The sequence below is a fragment of the Dromiciops gliroides genome, chromosome 2, assembly GCF_019393635.1.
Source record: "Dromiciops gliroides isolate mDroGli1 chromosome 2, mDroGli1.pri, whole genome shotgun sequence".
Classification (NCBI taxonomy): Eukaryota; Metazoa; Chordata; class Mammalia; order Microbiotheria; family Microbiotheriidae; genus Dromiciops; species Dromiciops gliroides.
The window spans coordinates 147,041,965-147,057,365 of NC_057862.1; the positions used below are offsets into that span (position 1 = coordinate 147,041,965).

Genomic DNA, 15,401 nt, shown 5'->3' on the forward strand with positions numbered 1-15,401 from the left:
GTTCTAAGTTAGCTAAATTTTAGCTATGTGATATAAGTTTCAACTTATGTTTGGATTTTTTAAAAACTAAAAGTTATTACAAAAACATTAACAAAGCAAATATTTCTAAAGGGCATTTCTACAATATCCAGCAATCCAAGGAGCCCTTCTAAACAATCATTAATAATATCCAGCCATAACCTTTGTTACCTGTAGTGACAAAGCAACCATTGCTATCTCTAGGCAGCCAAAGCTATCTCAAAGTTGCTGAGGGAGTTTTGAGCCTTTGCCTTCATTACCTACAGCGACAAAGCAATCTTATTCTACTATCAGAAAGTCCATATTATTTGAAAGTTGTTAGTTTTAATTTATTTTTCTTTGCTGTTATGAGCTAAAATCTGCCTCTTGGCAACTTCAACCTACTGGATCTAAAAGTTCTTCTTCCATGGAATTCGGGGAGAAGGAAGAAAGTAGCTAAAGTATGGTGGCAAAGTTCAAAGAGTAAAGCACAATTTGGATTATTATTTTCCATGATTTAGACATTATACTGTTATCAAGAGAGCCTAAGACTGCACCAGCTTCTGTAGTAGTTGCATCATACCACTGTTTAATATTAAGTCTATGCTTAATTAAAATCTCAAGATTGTTTTTTTGCCCATTCCAACATTTTTTTTTTAACACTAACTCCATAAAAGGCACATCTTCTTCAAATAAATGGTTTCTAATCTTACCCATCGGTCTCTTGAGGATGACCTAGTTTGAATGAGTTCCATGTTCTTGCAAGCAAGTAAACGACTTCGAACTTTATACACACAGCGGTATACTTCTGCTAAGGTTTTACCCGGTTGATACCTAAGTAAAGAAGGACAGTTGTAACTTCTAATACCAAGAGTGAAAATTATTCTGAAGATAGTTTCAGATTACTTACCTGCTCTCTCCACATGCTTGATTAAGTAAATTTGTGTGTTTCAGAAGAGCTGCAAGAACAAATCTAGATACAGTGTCCAAGAGTGACTCATTACTTAAAGTTGCACTGTCCCAATCTGAAAGAAAAATACGTATTAAAATTAAAAAAGGTAAATTGCTCCTTATCCCATTTTAATAGTTTTAGTAATACCTTATTTAGAGATGCTTTCTGACACCATGAATAATATGCACTTATTTGGGTAAGGAACTAAAATAACATTTGGTTTGAGACCATCACAGGTCATTAAAAAAATGACAAGAGAGGTAGAAAGGTGAGGGTCAGTTAGATATTTCCAAAAAAAATATTTTCTTTTCTTTATTCTACGTTAGTGTAAGTTCTTTACTTTTCAGATGTAGTAAAGTTCTGCCACCTAAATGTTTCCTAAACAGCGATTGCTGGAGATGCAAACTTCATTCATTCAACAAGCATTTAGGAAATGCCTACAATGTATATATATACATATATATATAGACACACACACACATATATACATGTATATATATGTATAGTCATGATGATACACTTTTAGATGACTTTGAACAAAACGAGATAAACAAAATAAGACAAGCCCCAATTTTTAAATGTATTCTTAATCACATTAGGAACTTTTATTTTATTTAATTTTTTGTGAACTATTCCAAGTAATGTTTATAACACTACTTTCAACTACATCACAGTTCATTCTTTTTAAAAAGAAAAAATATTTTAAAAAAGGAAAGCTTAAACTCAACCATTTTGTTTTAAAAGGCCATATTTTAGCAATGATCCAATATAACTCTGAAGACTTATGAAAATTGCAATCCATCTACAGAAAAAGAACTGATGGTATCTGAAAACAGACTGAAGCATAATTTCTTTGATAGTTCCTTAATCTGAAGTTTTGGTTTTGTCTGTTGTTTTTTTCCACAACCTGGCTAATATGGAGATGTTTTGCATGACTACTCATGTATAACATTGAATTTCTTGAGTTCTTGGGGGAGGGAAGGAGGGAGGAAGAGAAGCTGGAACACAAAGTTTTTAAAAATGATATCAAAATTTGTTTTTACATGTAATTTGGAAATAAAATTCATAAAAAATAAAAAGGCCATATTTTAAATTGTTCATTAAAGACCTATTCTTATGCCCCATAATGATATTAAAAGTTAGTCCTGGAATGTCAAAAGGTTGTACCAGAGGAATATAAGTCCTGACAGGTCCTATTCAAACTAGAAAAGGCTTTGAGTACAGGGCCAGCAATAGATCATCATCCAAAAACCAGTAAGCTAGTTCAGAAAACCTTATTACAACAGTTTGGCCACCAAGTGATTCAACTTTTTAAATCATTAACTCAGAAAATTATCTAAAATATCAAGGGGAGGAGCAGCTAGGTGGCGCAGTAGATAAAGCACTGGCCCTGGATTCAGGAGGACCTAAGTTCAAATCTGACCTCAGAGACTTGACACTTACTAGCTGTGTGACCCTGGGCAAGTCACTTAACCCCCATTGCCTCACCAAAATAAAATAATTAAAAAAAAAAAATATCAAGGGGTTAGGCTCCCCAGCCACACTGCCCATACCCAATAAAATTAGCATATAAAATAAGCACATTTTTTAAAAGACTCAATATTTTTATACTTTAAATATTTCATAAAACTTAAACATGATAGATTTTAATATGATCTTGTGATCAACAAACATTCTTGGTAGGGAGATAGCCATTGATTTCTCAAACCAATTCTGACAACAAATCATTACTATATATTGTAGTAAGAGGCTGTCTGCATTATCTAAAATTGCCATGATTTCAATACAGTTGGGTCCTAGAAAGGCACCACTATTTGATTAACAACAAAATTAAATAAAACAGAAAAACTGAGACATTTCATTTTCTGAGTTTTATAATTAGCAGGTATTATTGTCCTGAAGGATTTTTTAGATTGGGTTCTTTCTGAAGCTTGTATTCATTTCAAACCAAGTACTACAGATTACTTCCCAATGATCAGGCACAATATCTATTACAATGGCTCTTTTTAAAAAATTTTGACAAATATAAGATCACGACAAAGTGATATTATAGAAGAAGACCCAAACACAAAACAAACATAATTAAAAGTGTCTAAAATACTTTTCAGGATCCATTAAAAAATAGGGAATATATGGGGGCAGCTAGGTGGCGCAGTGGATAAAGCACCGGCCCTGGATTCAGGAGTACCTGGGTTCAAATCTGGCCTCAGACATTTGACACTTACTAGCTGTGTGACCCTGGCAAGTCACTTAGCCCCCATTGCCCCGCAAAAACAAAACAAAACAAACAAAAAATAGGGAATAAGTAGGAAGGAGAAATTTAACTAGTTTTTCTTTTTCCATTGCCTCTACCTGCAATAGTAGGCATTCAAAATATATTTGTTGAATGAATGAATCAATGAATCAATAAATAGGGTGACACTTACAAAGGCACCATCTGCTGGTATTTTAAAGATCTGAATCATTTACATTTCATTTTGCCACTACACACCAAAACAATAGAGCGGAGTAGGTGAAAACCTCTGAATGTGATCTTTATTCATTTTTTTTTGTTGCAGAAAGGAGAAACTGCAAAGGAACAGAGGAAAACAAAAGGTAGGGTAAGGGAGGATGATGGGGAGAATGTCAACTGTGGAAATATGATCCTGATCAATCCAGAGGTCATTATTTAGAAAGAAAAAATGGAAACTAAAGTGTCATAGAAGAAAGGGATATTGTGAAGAAGCTCAAACAATAGGCATATGCTTAGAAAGATTGTATATAAAAATTATTTGGAAAAAAATTGAAAAATGCATTGACAATATTGACAGTATCCAAACAACTTTCACATACATTACCTCATGTGGTTGGTTAGTTCTTATAATTCTGTGAGATTTTTTTCTACTTTACAATTAAGGAAATTGAGGTCATAACAATAGAGTGTACAGACCAAGTTTATACAACTAATTAAGATCAAAGCCACAACCAGAATCTAGGGATTTCCAACTATACCAAATGTCCAGTGAGAGACAAGCAGATTTTTAAGGGGATCTTATAATGACCAATTTGAAAAACAGAAACCTTTGTAAATAATGATCCACCAATTTATATTTATGTAATTCTCAATTACTGTATACTAAATTTACCTCAAGTAGTACAAAACATCTCACACCAAAGGGAGAACAAGTTCAAGTCACTTTACTGATAAATTAATTTGGTATTACAATATTTGTACAAAACAAATGATAATTGTATCACTTTATAGGTACACTTGATAATCAACTACCATAATTATATAGTTTATTCCACTTATTTTTTTCATCTTACCTTTACTAATAGCATAATCCTGCATGCTGATCCAAAGGCTACGAGCAGGTTCTTTTGTACAACCCAATGCTAAATCAACAAAGACAGCAATTTCAGGGCGTAACTTGTAATCAAATGGCTTCTGTTCTTCATTTCCAGAAAGAGCCACTTCTAATAGGCAACTCATACATTTGTCTAAAAACAAATTTGTCATCATTTAAAATTTCTCAGATTTTTTTTAATGTTACAAATAAAACCATAACTTTTTCATAAATACAGGTAATCTGAACAAATGAAATCAGGCAAAGATCTTTTTTTTTTTTCAGGCAAAGCTCTTAAGCACAGCTGAGGATAGGTATATACACAGATTAATAGAGAAGTCTTTTCCTTTTTTAGATTTAATTGGATTTCATCATAAAGGGGCAATTCAATAATGATAAATCCATAATTAAAAGACCATGTCTTTTTTTATGAGGTACAAATGAAACCTGATTTATAAGTAGACTATGTTCCAAAAGTTAGTTTATAAAAAGATTTTTGGGAATGAAGAAGGCAACATTTCTTTCAAATAATGTCATAAATAGGAATTAGGTTCCTAGGCTAGCTCACAAAAACATATTTTGCCCATAATGTAACCGAACTACTAAACTACTAAAAACATTTGCACTTAAAAAGACAAAAATTATACTGAATAAGATTTTAAACATTCAAACCATATCAAACAATAGCAATGAAAAAGAATGTTTTTTCTGAAATTATTTTGAATGTTAGTAGAAGGCCCAATCAATCACAGAAGATGAAGAAAGTAGATGAATATTTCTTGCAGTTACATCTAATTTCACTTCAAAGGGCTTTCCCTTTCCCTTGGTTTAGGGATATGATTAGCAGTACTCATAAAATCAGTCTTTTGGCTCATCGTGGGATCTGCATAATGCTTTCATTTGGAAGACAACAAAATTTCCTCAACCTTCAAAGAAAAATTTCTTTTTCATTCTGTTTTGGAGTGGTTCTGTTTCTCTTTCTGACTCTAATCATGTCAGGTTTTTTGTTTGGTTTCTAAGGGCAAAGAACTACAGAATGTTAAAGCTAGAAGAAACCTTGGAAATAATGTAATCCTTTCCTACAGTCTCTCCTCTCTAGGTTTTCATGGCACTGTTCTCCTGTGGCTCTCTTCCTACCTGTCCAATAGCTCCTTCTAAGTTTCTTCTTTCATGTTACATCCAATGTGTATGGATAAACCTCCAACAATCTGTGAGACCTTTTCTCTTTTCCTCTATACTTCATGCTTAGGTTATCTCATCAGCTCTCCCATGAATCTAACCACGATCTCTATGCAGATGAATTTCATACTGATATATTCATCCCTAGTCTCCATCCCAAATTCCAGTCTCACATCATTGACTGTAATTTGAATAATTTTTTTTCTTTTTTTATATTTTTAAAAGTATATTCTGTGGACACCTCAAATTCAATTATGTCCAAAACAGAACTCATTATCCTCCCCTCTGGCCTATTTTCTAATCCTTCACTTCTTTTAAACTTTCCTATTACTATTTTTTAATCCTATTACTATTCCTTTTACTTTCCTATTACTGTCCAGAGCACCACCATCTTCCCAGGCACTCAGGCTTTCAATCTATTTTTCATCCTAGAAGCTTCATTCTCACTCACCTCACACTACCAAATCTTGTCATATTATACCTTCACAATATCTCTCATATATACCCCCTCCTCTCCATTCAACGCAGCTGCAACCCTAGTTCAAGCCCTCTTCACCTCCTACCTAAACCACTGCAAATTCCTTCTAATTGGACTACCTCAAGTCTCTCCCCATTCCAATCCATTCTCTATTCAGCTGAAAAAGTAATTTTTCTAAAAAGTATGTCTGACCATGACATTCCCCTACTCAATAAATTTGAATGGTCCAATATTAACCTCTAAAATCAAATATAAACTTATCTATTCATCATTGAAAGCTCTTTACAACTCAGTTTCCTCCCTATCTTTTCAATTTTCTTATACTTTACAAACCCTCCATGCCTTCTATGATCCAGCTATGCTGACTGACTTTACTATTTCTTGTATACATTAAGTATTCCATCCCATCTCTGTCCTTTGCAGTAGTTGTTTCCAATGTCTAGAATGCTTTCTTCTCCTCACCCCCATCTCTTTAGTTTTCCTGTATTATTTCAAGTCTTAGATCAACTCCTATGTTCTGAAGGAGGTCTTTTTCAGCCCAAGCTGCTAGTGCCTTCCTTCTAAGACTGACTCTCTTGTACATTTCTTACTGATTATTTTTTCTAACTATTTTTATCTTGTTTTGTCCATTAGCTGTGCGTTCTTCAATGTTTTTAGCTTTCTTGATACCCCAAGTGCTTGGTACAGTGCCTGAAACATAGAAATACCGAATAAATGCTTTTTGACTGATTGAAGAAAGCACTGATGGGAAGGTAGTGACAATAAGGGGAGAATATTCCAGGATTGTGTCAGTCAGTTTATTTGATTTGAACCATAAATTAAGCCTGTAAAACAAGTCAGTAATTGAGTAGAGTCACATATATACCATACAGATAAAAATGCTTAGGGCAAAGAGTATATTTAAGTTGCACTAGGCTAGTTAGTAAAAGAACCCAAGTCGGACAATTCTCAGTTTACACACGTAGACTGTTCGACAGACCTCTATGTAAAATAATTTTAATGTAATATGAATTTGCCCTCACATACATGGAGGGAAGGGGCTGGCACACAATTCAAGAACATGTGGGGCCTGGGGCCAGAGAGGAGAAGGAATGGGCTTGGGCCAGGGCCAGCCACCTGGGGGGTGGGGGGGAAGAATGGGCGACACACAGACACATGGCGCAAGTGGGCAGAGCAGGACAAAGGTCTCCTTTCTCAGCGGAGACATCCACTGGAGACATCAAGCCAAGCCCTCAATCTAGCACTGGTGGTCTCTCCATAAATGTTCTGCTTTTACTTGGAGGGGTTATTTTTAGGGGTGGAGGGGGTAGGAGACTGGGAGGCCATGGAATACCAAGCCAATACCAACTCCAAGGCATGAGTGGTAAGAGAGAACACAGTATTATATAGTAAAACTAACAAGTGTTTTTTTGCAAAGCAGATTTCTTTCAGAATTCTTTATGGTGAAGTCAAATCTGTGTAATGCAAATCTATGTAAAGTAAGAACTGTCTGTATACCTAATTTCAAACTGACTGTTCTTTCTACTATATCATATTACCCCATCTGTCTTTATGAAGACTTGAAGTTAAGGTCTCAGAACCTTTACTCCACTGTTCTTGGATAATTTTCCATTAGTACTCCAATTAAGACATCACATGATGAGGAAAACCCAACAAAAAAGTAGGAACCCAGATACTGTTGTAAATTTTTCAGAGGCAGTTTTTACCTAATTGAGGGATATCCATTTCAACACCATCACTGAACAGTGGTGTTTTCAACCAGTATGCTGTATCTTGCTCCTCAGGAGACCCAGGAGAGCCTTGCAACATGCCCCCAAGACACCGTCCAATGAGGAGGGCAATAGTTCTCTCCAGATCTACAAGCCACACCCAAGACTGAGCAGGCTGAGGAAGTGGCACCCCAGCTGGGTCAATCAGTTCTGGTCCTCCTAAAGAGAAAATCATCAGTGAATGCTGCTTTATCTTATATTCCCTGAAGTATAAAATTATATTGAAAAAGTAGTCAACTGAGCAGTGTAATGTTTTTACCATACTAAATACACTTTTAAGAAAGCGTTTTACTCAACAATACATAAAAAATTATTTTATTACATAGTATATCACAGTTGAACTGCATTCGTGAAAAACTAAACAATATAATTAACATTTCCTTTTTACATTCTATGAATTTTAATATAATCATAATATATTACAAAAATTTTTAATGAATTTTCTATACTTTTTTATTTTCTAAATTTAATTTTATCAGGTTTAAAGGAAAATCTTTTTTTAAAAAAATTACACAAGTTTATTCATTTATTGGATTTATTGGCATTTTATCTCCAATCTTAAAGAAATGGTTAATGTTAACAAATTTTAAAAGCTGCTTTTTTAAAAGTCTGAAAGAACAAAGAATAGCTCACATTCTAACCAGAATTTTAAAGATTTATGGATTTGGTACTTGATTTCATCACTATTTGAAAAAACATCGAGAATTTAAGAACAAGAAAGGGCCTTAGATATCATCTAGTTCAAATCCTTCATTTTAAAGATAAGGAAACAAAGGCCCTCAAAAGGAAAAGTAACTTGCCAAAGATCAGACAATTTAATTACTATCAGGGTCAGGACAAAAATTCAACTTCTCTCTTAGTCAAGTGCTCTTTCCACAAGACTATATTATACTTCACTTAAAAAATTTCAAATTTTACTTTTCTTTCATAATTTAACAAGACTATTTTAGCAACCTTAAAATGTCTTCAAAGAAACAATATATTTATGTACTTCTAAAGTGAATATTTTCAACTTCAACTACTTTTATGGATTCCAATAAGTATTTTCATTTTTTAAGTACATAAAAGTGAATTTAGAGAACTCCTCAAATTACCATCACAAATTAGTCGAAAGTAAACAATTCAGTCTTCTGAACTCTACCCTCTACATATCAAACTACTATCTCTATACCATGTCTCATGTATCTTTCACTTAAACTTTAAAAACTCTATTTCAGCTTATTTAAAAGAATAAATCATTGTAAAATCATGTTGCAGTAGCTATTTTTCCTCATACATTTTCACTTGAACAATCTATGTATGCTCCAGGTTGTTGCCTACTTCAGGCTACAAGCTCCTACAAAACAAAGACCTTAATGTCCTGAGAGTAAAAACTTTTAATTTACCAAAACTACTTGCTCTTTTTCCATATCATTATTAGGATGATAATACTTAAATAAGTAGTTCTGCTTACCATGAGAGGCCACTGCAACTCTTGGTCTTCTAAAAGAGCAGCAGCTGGCAACAGTCTATTAAGGCAATCAAGAGGTGGCAAGAGTCTAGTAGATTAACTGAGCAATGGCCGAGCCACTGACACTGGCAGGTAACAGTAAAGAGTTAACAATCTGGCAGAGCATACTGCCAGCAGCAGATACATAAATGACATCTATAAAGGGAAAAATAAAGCAAAATTAAGCAATTATTTCAATTTCATTTAAAAAATCTAAGAAATCCCATATTTAGGTGAGATCCTCAGTTTACCTAAACCCAATATGTTGTCTTTGTGAGGTGGTCCTATGTGTGCATTCTTCACCTTCCTGACAGCCATCTCTATTTCAAGCATAAGCTGTTTCCCTCCAAGAAGAGATAGTGAATGGACTAATAATCTCTTTCCACACCCTGAGCTACTATGGACAATGAAGTGTTCCCAAAGGAAATTAAATTAGGGATTTACCTGAAAAAATGATCTGACACAAAAGGGAAAAAAGGAAATCCTCTACTTTTCAGGAAGTTAGAGAGTAGAAAAGGAAGGGAAGTGGAAAAGTCAGTGGTAACACTTAGAGATAAAAAAAAAAAGATGAGGCCATTCCTGAAGAGAAAAGAGCTAGATGCTCAGAAAAGGAAGCGACTGCTTATCTTCCAGGCATGATACAGTAGAAGTCATTCAGAAGGGACCAAGAAAAAGCAAAACTGGCAATTACCTGAGGAGGCATACTAAGCCAACAATATATTATCTGTCTAGAGCATATAGTCAAGACATAACAAAGAACCTCCCAAGGCTCATCAAAGAATATGACTACTACCTACCCTTGGTGATTTAGGTGAGCACAAATGATACTACCAGAAAGAACCTAAGAAGTGTCACAGAGACTAGGAAGTCTTGGGCCAAAAACTAAAGACCACAAGGGCATAAGTTGGATTTTCCTCACTGTTGCCTACTGAAAGCAAAGGATATAGATGGGGGGAAAAAGTATTTGAGAAGTGAATTGCTGACTATGAAGGCGGTATATGAGACTGAGGAAATCTAGATCCCATCATAAAATATAAGAATAAGAGAATTATGGCCAGGGCTAAAGTACATCTTCAGAAAAGCTAGCAAGACTGATTGTGCCAGGTTTCTTGAAAATCTAATCAAAAGGGCTTTAAACCTAAAAATTATGGGGGGAAATTGCCTGTGTATATCCACCAAGCATCAAGACTAAGTAGAGCACAGTGGATAAAACACGAGCCCTGGGTTCAGGAGGACCTGAGTTCAAATCTGGCCTCAGACATTTGACATTTACTAGCTGTGTGACCCTGGGCAAGTCACTTAACCCCCACTGACCCCCCCAAAAAAAGAGTAAGTGGAAGGAAGAAGAATAGCATCTAAGATACCCAGAAATTCAAGAGAGACAAAAAAAAAATCACTAAAGAAGTTAACAGAAACACCTATAGCTTTGGCTGTCTAAACCCCAATACCTAAAGCTTAAGCAACAAGAGGATCTAGAGGGTTTAGCAATTAAAGGGATGAAATCCATGATTGTAACATAGCTCTAAATGGATATATCTTATTCAAAAGAAACAGGATAGGTAAAAGGAGGGATAGCATTGCCTATTTAGCATACGGATATGGAGAAATTCAAGAATCAGAGGGGGAAAGATGTGGAGACTATCTGAATAAAAATCAATGGAGAGAGGGGGTAAAAATTGAATTTTGTATCCAAATCACCTCGACAGAAAAAGGAAACATATGAGAAGTTTAGGCAAAATATCACAAGCCTGTCACAAAGGCATGGGAGACTTCAAACTATCCAGATATTTGTTCAAGTTTTCTTTCTCTGTGAAAAGCAGAGAAGCTAATAACTTCTTGATTTGTCTTGACTTGTCTTTTTTTTGTTTGTTGGGTTTTTTTTTGTTGGGGCAATGAGGGTTTCTTGCCCAGAATCACACAGCTAGTAAGTGTCAAGTGTCTGAGGCCACATTTGAACTCGGGTCCTCCTGAATCCAGGGCCAGTGCTTTATCCACTGCACCACCTAGCTGGCCCCCTTGACTTGTCTTAATGATTAATTCATCCTTCAAAAAAAAAAAAAGGAAGAGAAACCAAGTATAAATTCTAGACAATTCTGATTATCTTTAGTGGGAAGAACTAATTGCTGAAGCAAAAAAGATGGTGGGAACATTGAGGGGAAATGACCATTCCTGCCCTAGAGTTTGTAATAGAAAGGAAAGCAAATCACAGTCTGACATGCACCCTAGTTGGGGAAGCAAAGAAAAAACAAATAGCTTCTATAGATTAACAATCTACAATGAAAATCAGCCCAGGAAAGACAGGAAACACTCAAGAACTAAATTTTAAAGACAAAAAGGAAAATAATTCTTTAAAAGAAAAAAAAAAAGAAAAAATAGGAGTTGTCTGAAGACACCAATGTAGATACCTGAAAAATTTACTCACCACTTTAGATTTTTAAACTGCATGCATGTAAAAATACCTTGACAAAGCAACTTTTGACCAATATTCAAAGGAGGTTGTTTTCAACTAGTTTTAAAACAATTATGCTTCAAGATTTCATGCTAGCAACACAAACTAAAATAAAGAACTTACCTAAAACTACTCTGGAAAACAACAGTTTCAAGATACATACAAAAATCTTAAGTTGTGCTATTTTAAATTCTTCTTTTGGGGGGGGGGCAATGAGGGTTAAGTGACTTGCCTAGGGTCACACAGCTAGTATCACGTGTCTGAGGCCGGATTTGAACTCAGGTCCTCCTGAATCCAGGGCCAGTGCTTTATCCACTGTGCCATCTAGTTGCCCTTAAAACCAAGCCTCTCCAACATGCTGATCATAGTTTTAAAGACTTTTAAGAGGTCAAGCTACTAGCTAGCTACCACTGAAATATATCCTTGCTTCTCTATTACTTTCAAAATTACTAAAAAAATCTCTAGCAAGGAATTTCACCCTTCCAAAGGGCTCAAGAACAGGAAAAAGACTTTTGATTTAAATACACTAAACCTGAAATTCAATTAACACAAACCTCTTAGTTTTTCACCAACACTGCCATTCCAAGGACTTTCTTTCAGCAAATTTGCAGAACGTGAATAGATATCTGTGGCATGAGGTAATAAGAGTTGAAGATGTTTGTGAAGTAATGCCACACTGCTCGAATTCTATAAAGAAGAAGAGTTGCTTAAATTACTATAATTCCTGAAAGATCTAAGTCACAAAAATATAGCTCTCAAAACTGCAAATACTGAAGTCATGACACTTATTTGTCACAATCTTCTCAAGACAGACAATCAAATACCTCACTAATACTATTGATGTGGCAATATGCCAGTAGCTGCTTCTGCAGTGAACAAAGTAATTCATGAAGATGAGCAGGTTGGCTATTCTCAGATGATGACGTCCCAAGTAAAAATTTATCACTATTTTTTTCTAGTTCTCCAAATGCTTGATCCTAAAAAGATTTAACAGAGGTCATTAATAAACTCAGATTTTAAAAAGGCAGATACATATAAAAAGTGGCTGGGCTAGGGTTGTGGTGGGTAGACAAAACAAGTACAATAATAAAAGAATGATATGAACTGTAAATAATAGAGTCAAAAAGTTTAAAGAACACTGAAAGAATAAAACATATGATCAATAAAATGTTGTTGGTAAACTTTTTTCTTTTTTTGGAAACTCCCTGAAAATTAGTTACCCCAAATGGAGACTGGCTAAAATGCCAGTTATCTTGAAAATAGAGAAGAAAAATAAACATCAGTGATCTTGGCTTTAATATCTAAACAAATTCTAGAATGGATTATTTAAATCTTTTTTTAAAAGTTTCACTCATTTAAATGAGTCATACCAAGTCATATGAAACCAACCTTATTTTTTAGAGTTTCTAGAGAGGGAGATCAGAAAAATACTGTACATACGATATAAGAATTTTGTAAATCGTGTTATTTTGTGGGGGGGAGGGGAAGAGAAAATGTGAACTGATCTTTACTTGGATTATGGTAAATGTGATCTAGTTTAAAAATAACATCTCTACTACCAGGAATAAGTGGGGAAAGTAGTATGTGAAGTCTTAAAAACAAATCTTCCATGCTCATTAACTGTGCCCATTCCTTTTGGTTATATCAGATTTTCTTTATTTGTTTTACTATTTCTAAAAATCTGAAGGAAAAAATCCACAAGTTAAAATATCTTTGCATGAAAGACAAAAACAGTATTATGTTATTGTAAGTAAACTAAAAACAACTTACTGTATAAAATCCTAAATTTCTTAGTAAGGTCTTCATTAGAATTTCAGCTAAATGAGTATCTGGATGGCAACTCTGAGTGCTATATGGCTGATCTGACAGGTTTCCATAGGAGATACATATGGAAGAAACATCAGTAGAATCAGACGGTGAGCTATAACCAAGCAGGGATGCTACATGGGTATGGTCTTGTAAACTTGTCAAAATTATATCCAGCTGCATTCTCTAACGAAAAATGGAATTAAAAATCTGTTAAATCAATGAAATAAGAACAATATACTTGTTAATGCATACTAGAAAAGAAATAAAAATAGTCAATGTAAAAACTATGCTAAATGAAGTTTTCAAATATATGCATACATTCCTCCTCTGTAGAAGAGGAAGCTCTTCAGTCTTGGCCCTCCAGTTAATTAGCTACCTTTTAATTCTTTGCCCCAATCTCTAGTCAAGCCTTGTCAAACTTCAGCTCTAGGATGTTCCCACTATTTGCCTTCTTTATTCTTAGTCACATGATGCTGAACACTCCCACTCCCCCTGCTCCCCAAAAGGAAAATCGGGCAATTGTGCAAACTGGGTTCACTACAAATTTATAACTAATATCTCAGCTAGGCCTCTACTGCTCTATGGGAAATCTTATATTCTTCTGCGATTCACTATTATACTCTCCACACAGGCTCAAAATTCATAGATCCAGAAGATTCAACCATTCTGGAGAGCAATCTGGAACTATTCCCAAAGGGCTATAGAACTGTGCATACCCTTTGATTCAGCAATACCACAGCTAGGTTTATATCCCAAAGACATCCCCCAAAAGAGAAAAAGACCTATTTGTACAAAAATATTTATAGCAGCTCTTTTTGTGGTGGCTAAGAAGTGGAAATAAAAGGAATGCCCATTATTTGGGGAATAGCTAAACAAGCTGTGGTATATGATGATGGAATGTTATTGTGCTATAAGAAATGACAAGCAGGATGATTTCAGAAAGGCCAGGAAAGACTTGTGTGAACTGATGCACAGTGAAGTGAGCAGAACCAAGAGAACATCATGCCCAGAGACAACAATATTGTTTGATGAAGAACTGTGAATGACTTAACTTTTCTCAGCTATACAATGATCTAAGACAATCCAAAGGACTATTGATGAAACATACTGTCCACCTCCAAAGAAAAAAACTGATATTCACAGACTGAAACATGCTATTTTTCACTTTCTTTCATTTTTTTTCTTTTATTCAAGTTTTCTTGTACAAAATTACTAATATGGTAATGTTTTTCATAATTGTACATTTATAGCCTCTGATTGCTTACCACCTCAGGGACAGGGGAGGGCAGGGAGGGATAAAATTTGGAACTCAAAACTATAAATAAAAATGTTTATTATTGTTTTAAAAAAACCCACAAAAACCTCTTCATCATCCCCCATCTCCTCCTTTGCACTAGCCTCTAATGAAGAAGTGATCACCTTTCCAAAGCTAATCTCTGGATACTGTGATCCTCATCCCCTTGGATGGGCCACACCTGGCCCACCCTGAGATTGTGCATGTTACTGAGCAGCTTTTGAAGGACCTCCCCTTTTGGGGGAGGAAAAACTGAACTTGACCGGAAAGGAGGGAACTTCTGGTAGGAGGGGCATGTTCAAAAGCTCTCACTCTTTCGGCCTGGGGCAGCAGTCTGGTGGCAGTCCTGAACCTGGCAGAGGCACGTGTTTACTGACCAAGTTTGGTGAGTTTTAATTAAGGAAAACCCTAAATTCCTTTGAACTAACTTAACTGGGAAGGCTCTGGAATTGCACAAGCTAAGCTTAGAGTTAAGACTATCTGAATTTCTACTTCCTTATTTCCTTAATTGGTTTCACCTTTGTGGTTTAATTAATTCCCAAGTAATAAAATCTGATCCTTTATGAACTAAAGCTCAGAGGCTCCTTTTCTTATTGGCCTGGGAGGAATATATAAAAAAGAAAGTTCAAAGGGAAGATTAAACCTAAAAGAGTCCCTCA

At 35.0% G+C, this 15,401-nt stretch overlaps 1 protein-coding gene across 1 annotated transcript in view; it reads right to left on the reverse strand.

Moving 5' to 3' along the window:
- Positions 1 to 15,401, reverse strand: part of HERC1 (HECT and RLD domain containing E3 ubiquitin protein ligase family member 1) — a 219,291-nt gene that overhangs the window by 134,379 nt on the left and 69,511 nt on the right. Inside the window, 10 exon segments of the mRNA XM_043980938.1 lie at positions 711 to 831; positions 908 to 1,022; positions 4,256 to 4,429; positions 7,639 to 7,860; position 8,843; positions 9,155 to 9,283; positions 9,285 to 9,346; positions 12,194 to 12,326; positions 12,464 to 12,616; positions 13,410 to 13,631. Of these exon segments, the coding sequence (XP_043836873.1) occupies positions 711 to 831; positions 908 to 1,022; positions 4,256 to 4,429; positions 7,639 to 7,860; position 8,843; positions 9,155 to 9,283; positions 9,285 to 9,346; positions 12,194 to 12,326; positions 12,464 to 12,616; positions 13,410 to 13,631 (1,332 nt within the window).